Genomic DNA, 11225 nt, shown 5'->3' with positions numbered 1-11225 from the left:
TCCAACACACTCAAAGGAAATCACATGTGGAGTCAATAGCAGGCTCTAGCTTAGAAGGCACAATATAAATGGCCCAGTGTGAAATTCCATCTTTCCTGAGTGAGACAGTCTTATATTAAAATTGAGGCAGGGGAGAATGGTAAGAGTTAGATGAAACTAGATTGGCCATGTATCTTAGACCAATCTAGAATTTTCCATGGCTAAACAGTATAAACATGTAAATCAAATATAGCCCTAATCACATATACTGATCTCATGATCACTGGACCCATGCTTTAGTGTACTTAACTGTTTAGAAATGCCTGCAGAATGTCTAAGTGTGTGATCAGCCCTCCATTTTCTCTGCCCCTGGAGTTTGACCCCTGTAGACATGATGGTTACTGATTCTCCATGGTTCATGTTTACCTCCATTAATCAAACACAAGAGCATTTTTGTTTTAAGAATTTTATTTTCTCTCTCCAGATAGGAATGATACAAACTAAAAATGTTTACCAAGTTTAACCATAATCCTGGATTCTTCAAAATGGGCACAGGCCTCTAGACAGTCCTCAGGTTACATAAAACCTTTGTGAGACCGATTCAACCAGAACTATCACTCTTTCTCAGGAAAGCACAGGATCAATCTTTTCCAAGACTTGGGACCAGCTCCATAGTTGAGAAATTCCTTAAAAAAAAAAATACAATCAGTATTTAATTCTGATGTAAAAAGCTACTTGTTTGGGATATGGGTGCCCTCTAGGACCCAGTAGTACCAATATATCCTACTCGTCTTAAATTTTCCCCTCCTGTTTTACACACCACTTGAGAAGTGGGTTCCCAGGTTACTCCCCAGCAGGCAAACTCAGTACGTCTAATGGGGGAACATTTAATCACCTTTTTTTTTTAAAGATTTATTTGACAGAGCGATCACAAGTAGGCAGAGAGGAAGGAGGCTCCCTGCTGAATAGAGGACCCAGGACCCTGTGATCATGACCCCAAAGGCAGAGGCTTTAACCCACTGAGCCACCCAGGCACCCACATTTAATCACCTTTAAAGAGGGCTGATACTTAGATAATGCCATTTGCAAACCTCACCTGCCGCAGGTCAGAATGAACCAAGCTCATCAGGCTGCATCTACGTATGGTCCTGTGGCTCACAGGGTTCCTAACCTGTAGAAAGTTAGCAGGTAAAACAAGGTAAGGAACCGGATTCCTGGTGGGGAGAAAACCAACCAAGCCCAAACACCACTTAAACACTTGAAACACACACACGGCAGAAGTTAGTGGTGCGCAGAAAACAGAGACGTCATCTCTGGGGCCAATGCATCAGACAAAACACTGGCTAAAGGTTCAGTTAGATCAACATGGTCGATCTGATGGGGAAAAAAGTTAGGTCATCAATTGCAATGGCCAAATTTGAGTTAGAGCAGAACACAAAGGGCACAGACAGTCCCGTATTTAAAATAGGCTACTGCCTGGCTGGTTCCGAAGAGCATGTGATTCTCGGTCTTGGGGATAGGAATTAGAGTTTCACGCTGGCTGTAGAGATTACTTAAATAAACTTCAAAATAGGAGTTGTTATCTCTATTTTCCAGATCCCGTGTATTCAGCCACATGGACATCACTCACCAACATCTCATTCCTGGTCTACTCGAAGTCTGCTTTCAGCCAACAGTAACTCTAAGATGAAAAAACAAACATGAGTTCCCATCAGCTAGATGCTCAAGGGAAGTGAGGGACAAAGGAGCTGCTCAAGTTGGCATATCAGACAGAAACTGGCTTAGGAAAGTTAGATCAACATGGTCGATCTGTCGGGGAAAAAAGTTCAGTCATCATATATGCCAGTAGGAAAAGCTCCTGTTCACAGGTGTTACTGTCCTGCCCTTAAGGTGCCATTCCTGGACTCAAGCAAATTAAAACGGTACACAGCTGAGAATTGGTGGTTGGGTCAACCAAAACCACAAAATTTAGGAAAAAAAAAAAAATCCTCACGTGGGGTGCCTGGATGGCTTGGTCAGTAGAGCACGTAACTCTTGATCTTTAGGTTGGGAGTTTGAGCCCCAGATATGGTGTAAAGTACTTAAAATTTTTTTTTTTAATTAAAATATTCTCTTTTGTAGAGGACACTTTTAAGCAGTAGGATCGAGCAAAGGAAACCGGAATGAAGTTACCTGGGCCCATAGCGACCACCTGGTTGAAGGCAAACGAGACCTTTAAGGTGACCCAGCTCAAAATACCTGTAGGCCCTAGATGACGGATGGGCTACTTAAAACTGAGCACAGGTACCAAAGAAAGAAAATTCCATTCGTTCCCCTCCCTTCCCGCCTTCCCCCTTCATTACAGCCCCCAGCTATGGCCTGGCAGTTTAGCCAAGGAACATCTCTTGTTCTGCCTCTAGTAAATTCTTTCATCCACCTGCCCGCGCCGCCAGCCTCTGCTTGGAAACGTCAAGTATGCTCAAGAAAACGGTTTTATTAAAAAAAAAAAAAAAAAAGACCTCACATAGGAAGAAACGGGATCCAAAAATGTGCTTTCGGGAGCACTCAAGAGACATTTAAAGAATTAATTATCTATTCACTTTAAAGAGATTTTCCCACCCTGGGGAATTCGTTTTCCTAAATCTGTTTTCACCGAAGTCTAAAAGATATGTTAGAACCGTGATAAAATGAAGCGTCCTGCGCACCTTACTTACAAGTAAAATTAGCTACGGCCGAATCTGCATTTTTTCCCTCCAGTTTGCCCAGCACACGAAGAAGCTCCCAGACCACGCGTTTCCTACGACAGGCCAGGATCCAAATGCTTACGCCGGAGATCAGGAGACAAAAGGCTGTAGAGCTCTACGGGGGGCTCTCTTGAAGACCCAGCAGCGACCCCCTCCTCTGGGATCCATTCTGTACCCTCGGATGGCGCCGACCTGCGAACCAACAAAGAAAGGGTATCCATCGCCATCTTCTCACGGTTGGGATCGGAACATGGCGGGGCCTCCGGAGGCCGGTGTGATCAGAACTAACTGGCAAATGTTCAAAGACATCAGCATTGTCGATCTGATGGGGAAAAAAGCGAAATCATCATTTACACCGGCCAAGGACCAGGTCCGCACGGAGGCGCGGATTTTTCCAATTTTAATTGGTTTCCCCGACGCCTATTTAGGGTCAGAGCAGAGGGAGTCAGAGGGAAAAGGAGGAACAGAGATCTTGAAAGGAGAACAGCAGTATCTCCACTCACCACATACAGCAGCAAACGCGGGTTGCCGGGCACACCACCACAGCTGACGAACGGAAGGAGCCGAAGACGCAAAAGAAAGAGAGGAGGCCCCGACTTCTCTTATATAACCAGGGGAAGCTCTCGCGCCTGCGCACTGCACTCGAGGCGCTTCCCCTTCCGTCCCACGGCACGCGGGGCCCTCTGGGAAATGTAGTTTCCGAGCCGTCCGGCCCCAGGCGATCTAATGGTTGTCAAGGCCTCTCTAGCCCCTCCCCCTTCGCCGTACACTCGGGGCCACCGGGGCTCGTCGGCCTCGCCGCCATGTCGCGCTTCGCACGCACTAAGTCGCATGCCGGGTTCCCCCTCCTCCGGGGCGGGCTGAGGCCTGCGACGGCCTTGGGCACTGTTAACCCTCCCCCCACAATCCCCTCCCCTCAGCCCCATCCGCCCGAGCCCGCCGGTCCCGCCGCCCCGGGGAGCTAGGTGACGCCAGCCGGCCCGTCAGTCGCGCGGGCAGTGCCACAGGGCCCGGCCCCCTCGCTCGCAGCCCCGAGGTCCCCTCTTTCTCCCCCACCTCCCTCCTTCTCCGCCTCCCGGCCGCCCGCCCGGCCCCTCGCCCCGCCCAGTGTCTGCGGGGAAAGGAAACCGAAAGTGCGCTGCGCCGGGTGGGGCCGCGGACCTTCCTGGGCCCGAACCCGAGCCTCATTCGCAGCGGCGGAGGCGGCTGCGAGAAGACGTGCCGGAGCCGAGTGAGTGACCCCCGACCCGCGCCCCGGCCCCGCACCTGCTTCTGCCAGCCGCGACCCCCGGCGCCTGCGCGGCCCACCACTGCCTCTGCCGCCGCTTCTCCCCGGCGCCCTCTTCAGTCCCCCGCGCCCCATACCCGCCTCAGCATCCCTGCCGCCTCCTCAGTACCCCGCCACCCCCTCGGTGCCCAGTCTCCCCATCATCCACCCCAGAGTCCCGGGTGCCCCCCTCACAGCCGCGTTATCCTCTTGGCAGACCCCCCCCCCATCGCCACCTCTGCCTCCGACCCCTCAGTTAGTTCTGTCCTCTACCCCCATCTCTGCCCTCACTTTTCTGCCCCAGCCGCCCCCTTCATCTTCCTCGGTCTTTACCTGCCATCGCCTCCTTCACCCCCAGCTTTAACCCTCAGCACCTGCGTTCCCCATCCCTACTTTCAGGACCCCCACTAGCTGAGCTCAGCCCGACCCTCTTCTTCTGGAGGCCCCCCTCTCTCCTCTGCCATTCCCGGCCCAGCCTAGCCATCGCACCTTTTTCGTGCCACCGCACGACCCTGACTCCTTCTCGACCCCCTAATACGTCCATCAGGACCCCCTGGGCTCCTGAGTGCCCGTGATTCCTCCATCCTTCTTTCTAGTACCTTCTTGGGACCCTGCAGAAACACACACCCCCCATACGGACCCCTGGCCTGTCATCTCAGTCTCTTCCACACACACCCCCCCCCTTGGTAATTACCATTCTGCTCTGATTTGACCTGTCTACCAGCTTGACCATCACTGATTTTCTTCTTCCTGCCCTTTTAGGCTTTCACTCCCAAAGAAACCCTCTTTAGTCTGCTTTATTTCATGGCATTTCCTGTTCTCTTTGCTCCTCCCTTTGCTTTCTTTTTTGTTTTTTTTTTTTCCCCCTTTCTTTTACCCCAGAAAATTTCTGAGTTTCTGTTTCAGTGTTTTTCAGCAAGAGAAAGAAGGCATTTTCTCCTCAGAATTTTTTTTTTTTTTTAAATTAAGGGCGGCGGTGGGGGGGTGGTGCAGGAGAAGAACCGAGATACTGAATCTGCGCTTGAGAGCTAGCTAGGTTTGATGTGATGGGGCAAGAGATTCACCCACAGTATTCCCAGCAGGAAGGAAACGGACTCCTTTTCTGATGGGGATAAAAGCTATTCCTCATATATTGCCAAATCTATTCAGAGTTTCCAACTATGAATATTTTAAAACTCAGTGAGAGGGACAGTCTCAAAAATCCCTTTTGCTGAGGACTCTGAGTCACCCACTCTTTCCCTAGCCCCAGCTCATGTGATGTGTGTGAGTTGCACTGAGAAGTTCCCTTAAAGGGGCTTCCTCGTCCTCTTAGAGGATCACTGTCAAAAACCTTTAAGGTAGAAGAGAGAGGAGAGGGAAAGAACTAAAGATTTCTCGCTGGTCTGGGGGAAACAGCGTCCTGTAGAGGCTAAGCCTCTGGTTATTGAAACATGTGATTTCCTTCTCTTGATTCAGTAGAATAGAGGGCTTAATCAGTTTGGCTGCATTCCAAAGAATAGGATAAGGGATAACGGCTCACTAATTATTTACAAACTATAGAATGCGGTAAGCTACAAAGTACTGTGTAATATAAATGCTGGGTGGGGTGGTGAATACATGGTTTTTGGATTAACAAAAACATACTACTTTCTGTCCTGGAAACAATATTTGTCTGCTGTATGGGAGAGGAAAATGAAACCTAGCAACTGGTTAAGTACTTGGCTAAAGGCATAAACCAAACAGTAGTTTTAAATGGGAATTGGTGAACTCCTGCCCCCAGTGAAGTGCAGAGATAAAGGGAAAGGGGAATTTGAAATCATGTAAATTGTGAATTTAACATTTTATATCATATTTGGGCATTCACAGAGTTGAACACTCACACCCATGATTAAATCCGTTTTTATTTTTTTTATTATTATTTTTTAATATAATTTTTTATTTTTTATTAAATCCGTTTTTAACTCTTGGTTAATAGATCATTAAGATGTAGAGGCAGAAGGACTGGCTTGATGCTATTTGGGTTTTTTTCTGCCAGATACTGTATTTCAAGGGCTCTGATCTCTCTCAATCTGTGCAGATTTCCAGATAACTGAAAGTAACGGGAACGTGAAGGAATTCATGTAATTCAGGCATGGAGGACAGAAGACCTTGCTTGGAGGCCAGGCCAAGGAATCCCAGGAATCCCTATACTAATCACAGAGGTGAGCAAGATTTTCTACCTAATGGGAAGGAAATTGAGTTCTGTATGAATGAGTAGGCGCACCTGAGACTGACAGCATCTCTCCAGTAAAGAATGGCTTATTCCTTAGCCATAGCATGAATGATTCAAAAAAATAAATAGCCTTCTCCTTTCCCTAAGAGAGCTGATGAATGGGTACAGTTCACTTTAACAAAGGTAGTGTAAGGTGTCTGAATTGGAAATATTGCTGATTTAGAGCAATGCCACCCAATAGAAAAGAAACATAATCAAGCCAAAAATGTAATTTTTAATTTTCTAGTAGCATCATTAAAAAAAGCAAAAAGAAACAGATGAAATACGTTTTTGAAATTTAACACTAATTTAATAAAATTTAATACCTATTTAAATGAGTATATCCAAATAACATCATTTTATTGTAATAATTGAATACATGTATTTTATTATCATAGAACTTTATTAATTTCAGATTTTTACCTATTCCCCCAAATACTTAAATAGTATCATCTTAAGGTGGTATCAGTATAAAGAGATTTTTACCCTATTTTTGGTATCAGGTCTTCAAAGTTACATATGTTGTTTTACACATTTTTTTTTTTTTTTAAGAGTTTGTTTATTTGGCAGAGAGATCACAAGTAGGCAGAGCAGCAGGCAGAGAAAGAGAGGGAAGCAGGCTCCTTGCTGAGCAGAGAGCCCGATTCGATTCGGGGCTTAATCCCAGGACCCTGAGATCATGACCTGAGCCGAAAGCAGAGGCTTAAGCCACTGAGCCACCCAGGTGCTACATGTTGCTTTACACATTTTAATCAGACCAGCCACATGTAAGATTCTTAACATCCATACGTGTTAGTGGATATGTATGTGATAGCATGTGTCTAGAACCTTAGTCACCAAAGCGGTTAGTTCTGAAAGCATCACTACTGCTATGATGATTGTTCCCTTAGAACTTTCTAAAACAAAACCAAATGGATTCTTGCTTTTCCCTAAATTTGCAGTATGTCACCTGAGTTTAGGTGTGAAACAAATGAGAAAGAACTGTTGAATTTTATTTTATTAGCTGCATGAATGTTGAACAAATGAGAAACAGCACAATTTTCATTCTTTAAAACATCAAGTCTTTCAGATCAAAATATTAGAAGGAGGACTTTCTTCTGATACTTTGACTTTGAAAAGTAAGTAAGAAAGTAACACTTACAGAATTTAGGTTTCAGTAATACAGTATTTATATTTTATCAAATGTTCCTTTGTGTTGTCACAATAAACTTTTCTCTAGAAAGTGCAAAACAAAAAGTGTACAAAAATGGATTTAGCATCTGATGTCATATGAGATGGTATGATCATCTTGACTGTGATGTGCATTCGTAACATTTTTACCTTCATATCATTGTATACAATCTTATTTTGTTTTTAAAATCTCCAAGTATGGGGCGCCTGGGTGGCTCAGTCGTTAAGCGTCTGCCTCTAGCTCAGGTCATGACCTCAAGGTCCTGGGAAACGAGCCCCACATCGGGCTCCCTGATCAGCAGGAAGCTTGGTTCTCCCTTTCCCACTCCCCACTCCCCCTGCTTGTGTTCCCTCTCTAGATGTCTCTTTCTGTCAACTGAATAAATAAAATATTTTCTAAAAAATAAATAAAAATTAAAATTTCCAAGTAATTCTCTTAAGTTGGGTCAGCTCCATCAATTTTATAGGAAAGGGAAGCGAAAAAAACCTGGGCTTGGGTACGTTGGCCAAGTTACTTAAGAAATAAGTGGCAGATTAAGGAAAACAAGTTCAGCTTCATCCACAGGGTGTGGTTAACTTTCATGTGTGGATTGGGTGTATCTCCTCCCTCCCCCAACAACTTCTTGTCTGGGATTCGTAGTAGATAATGCTATGTGGATGAACTTGTGCTTCAAAAGGGAGGAAAAACTTAAGTTTCATTTTTGAGTTTCCTAAAACAGAAGTTCAGTTTCGTTTTTCAGTTTCCTTTCCAACATAACTCAAAACATTTTGCTAAAGGAAGCCCCATCATCCACTTTGCTGTCTGATGCTGGACAAATTTCAAGAAGCATTTCTCTTGTCCTTTTATCCCACTCGATGCCTCTGTCGCCTGTGACATAATTGTTTAGTGGTATAACCAGTGACTCTAGAAGTTAGGAGGGTATTCCCAATAGAAAATATAGCATTCCCAATAAATGCTAGTAATAACATTAATGAGAACTTTTTGTGTGTTAGGTACTCTACTAAGCATCTTATAAATATTTAATCTTTATACCCACATAGATACTTAGGCTTAGAAAAATTATGCCACTTGGCCAAGGTTATATAGTGAGGAAGTATCGAGGACAAGATTTGGACCAGATCTGTTTGGCTTTGGAACGCAGGCTTTGGCAGTCATTTGGTATTGCAAAAAACTAGAAGCAATGAGCTAATCTTTTTGACCCTCTAAAATAATCATAGCTTGTGAGGACTAGATGAGATACTGCAAGTATTTGTTCTTTAGCATGTATTAGGCTACATGTTTGTAAGTTTTATTTATTTAAATAATCTCTACGTCCAGCATGAGGCTTGAACTCAGGACCCCAAGATCAAGAGTTGTATGCTTTTCCAACTAAGCCAGCCAGGTGCCCCAACCAATGTTTATTCTTTTTCCCTTTTGCACCTTTTTAAAAAACAATGTTTTCATGATATATATAGCAACCATAGTAAGCTATTTTACACTTATTACATGACTTCATAGGAAACTTTCTCTGCAAAGAAAATCTAAGTTCCTTAGTTATTTTCGAAAATGAGAGTCTTCCATTATTGTCCTATTAGATTTCCTTGCACTTTCATTTTTGTGCTTACCCAATATTCTCATTGTCTTTAGGGCCTGTGGATGGAGAATTACCACCAAGAGCTAGAAATCAGGCTAATAACCCACCAGCCAATGCTCTCAGAGGAGGAGCCAACCAGCCGGGAAGGCAGCCTAGGGCCACCAACCATGCTGTTCCTGTACGGCAAAGAGAAGAAAGGTTTGGGGCTATGGGCAGGAACCCACACCAGGGAAGGAGAAACCATGAGGGGCACACCAGTGATGAACCTCGAGGCCAAAGACGTGGTCAGGAAAATGATGCTAGGCGGAGAAATGGCAACCAGGAGGGAAGGAATCACAGACCACCATGGTCTGACGAAAACTTCCAACAGTGGCGGACCCCCCACCAAAAGCCTTCAGAACAGCCACAGCAGGTGAAGAAGCTCGGCTACAAGTTCCTAGAAAATCTTCTGCAGAAAGACCCTTCTGAAGTGGTCATCACTCTTGCCACAAGTGTAGGGCTGAAAGAGCTCCTGTCTCATTCTGTTATGAAATCCGATTTCCTTGAGCTCATCTGCCAGGTTCTTCGGAAGGCTTGCAGTTCTAAAATGGACCGCCAGAGCGTTCTCCATGTCCTGGGCATATTGAAGAACTCCAAATTCCTCAAAGTCTGCCTGCCAAATTATGTGGTAGGGATGATCACGGAACCCATCCCTGATATTCGAAACCAGTATCCAGAACACATAAGCAACATCATCTCCCTCCTCCAGGATCTTGTAAGTGTCTTCCCTGCCAGCTCTGTGCAGGAAACGTCCATGCTCATTTCCCTCCTGCCAGCTTCTCTGAATGCTTTGAGAGCCTCTGGGGTTGACATAGAAGAGGAGACAGAGAAGAACCTGGAAAAGGTGCAGACCATCATTGAACATCTGCAGGAAAAGAGGCGAGAGGGCACTTTACGAGTGGACACCTACACGTTGGTGCAGCCTGAGGCAGAAGACCATGTTGAGAGCTACAGGACCATGCCCATTTACCCTACTTACAATGAAGTGCACTTGGATGAGAGGCCATTCCTGCGTCCCAACATCATTACTGGAAAGTACGACAGTACTGCTATCTATCTGGATACCCACTTCCGACTCTTAAGAGAAGATTTTGTTAGACCCCTACGAGAAGGCATTTTGGAACTTCTCCAAAGCTTTGAAGACCAAGGCCTGAGGAAGAGAAAGTTTGATGACATCCGAATCTACTTTGATACCAGGATTATCACCCCCGTGTGCTCATCGTCAGGCATTGTCTATAAGGTGCAGTTTGACACAAAACCGCTCAAGTTTGTCCGCTGGCAGAATTCCAAGCGATTGCTCTATGGATCTTTGGTGTGCATGTCCAAGGACAACTTTGAAACATTTCTTTTTGCCACTGTGTCTAACCGGGAGCAGGAAGATCTCTGCCGAGGAATTGTCCAGCTGTCCTTCAATGAGCAGAGCCAACAGTTGCTAGCAGAGGTCCAGCCCTCGGACTCTTTCCTCATGGTGGAGACAACTGCGTACTTTGAGGCCTATAGGCATGTCCTGGAAGGACTCCAGGAGGTCCAGGAGGAAGACGTTCCCTTCCAGAGGAACATTGTGGAGTGTGACTCTTATGTGAAGGAGCCACGGTACTTGCTAATGGGGGGCAGATATGATTTCACTCCCCTAATAAAGAACCCCTCGGCCACTGGAGAATCTCTGAGAAATGCTGAGGGCTTGAGACATCACCGAGTGAACGTCTTAGACCCCAGTCAGTGGCCCTCAAAAGAAGCCTTGAAGCTGGATGACTCCCAAATGGAAGCCTTGCAATTTGCTCTCACGAGGGAATTGGCTATCATTCAAGGACCTCCTGGAACAGGTAGGAGTTTTTCAGAGCATATGACATCTGCCCTATGAGATAGGCAAGAAAAGCTTGACTGTAGGTTTCTAGAGTATCTTGATTAGAGACATTCTCCTAAAATGGACATTAGACTTACCTATGAAGTTCATGGCGACCTTCCAGTGGGCATCCATTAGTATGCATAGTAATCAATATCACAAGGTTAGAGAAGACACCATGGGGTCAGACTTAGGAAGATGCATGACCTTTGCTTCATCAAAGGCTATATTAATTTTTATTTGATATTTTTTAATTTTTAATAAAGCGTATTTATTTTAGAGAGAGAGAACAAGCAGTGGGAGAAGCAGAGGGAGAGGGACAAGCAGACTCCACCCCAAGCACAGAGCCCAACTCAGGGCTCAGTCCCACAACCCTGAGATCAGAACTCAAGCCAGAACC

The 11225-nt window shown here is 45.5% G+C and overlaps 1 protein-coding gene and 1 long non-coding RNA gene across 2 annotated transcripts in view; one reads left to right on the top strand and one right to left on the bottom strand.

Annotated features, from left to right (window-relative positions):
• Positions 1-429: 429 nt before the first annotated feature.
• Positions 430-3723, bottom strand: LOC309871625. Its single transcript, XR_014315382.1, has 5 exons — positions 3206-3723; positions 2673-2894; positions 1610-1660; positions 1076-1150; positions 430-665 (listed from the first exon to the last, which is right to left on the bottom strand). It is a non-coding gene; the product is annotated as an uncharacterized lncRNA (long non-coding RNA).
• ZNFX1 (zinc finger NFX1-type containing 1) overlaps positions 3508-11225 on the top strand; it is a 25173-nt gene continuing 17455 nt past the window's right edge. Inside the window, exons 1-3 of the mRNA XM_082744782.1 lie at positions 3508-3933; positions 6026-6149; positions 8997-10805. Coding sequence (XP_082600908.1) covers positions 6080-6149; positions 8997-10805 — 1879 coding nt within the window. The 5' untranslated portion in view covers positions 3508-3933; positions 6026-6079. The remainder of the gene's footprint in view (positions 3934-6025; positions 6150-8996; positions 10806-11225) is intronic.

The sequence above is a fragment of the Mustela nivalis genome, assembly GCF_964662115.1.
Source record: "Mustela nivalis genome assembly, chromosome: 8".
Taxonomy (NCBI): Eukaryota; Metazoa; Chordata; class Mammalia; order Carnivora; family Mustelidae; genus Mustela; species Mustela nivalis.
The sequence above is the reverse complement of the archived record's forward strand: the minus strand, read 5'-3'. Positions and strand labels throughout refer to the sequence as shown.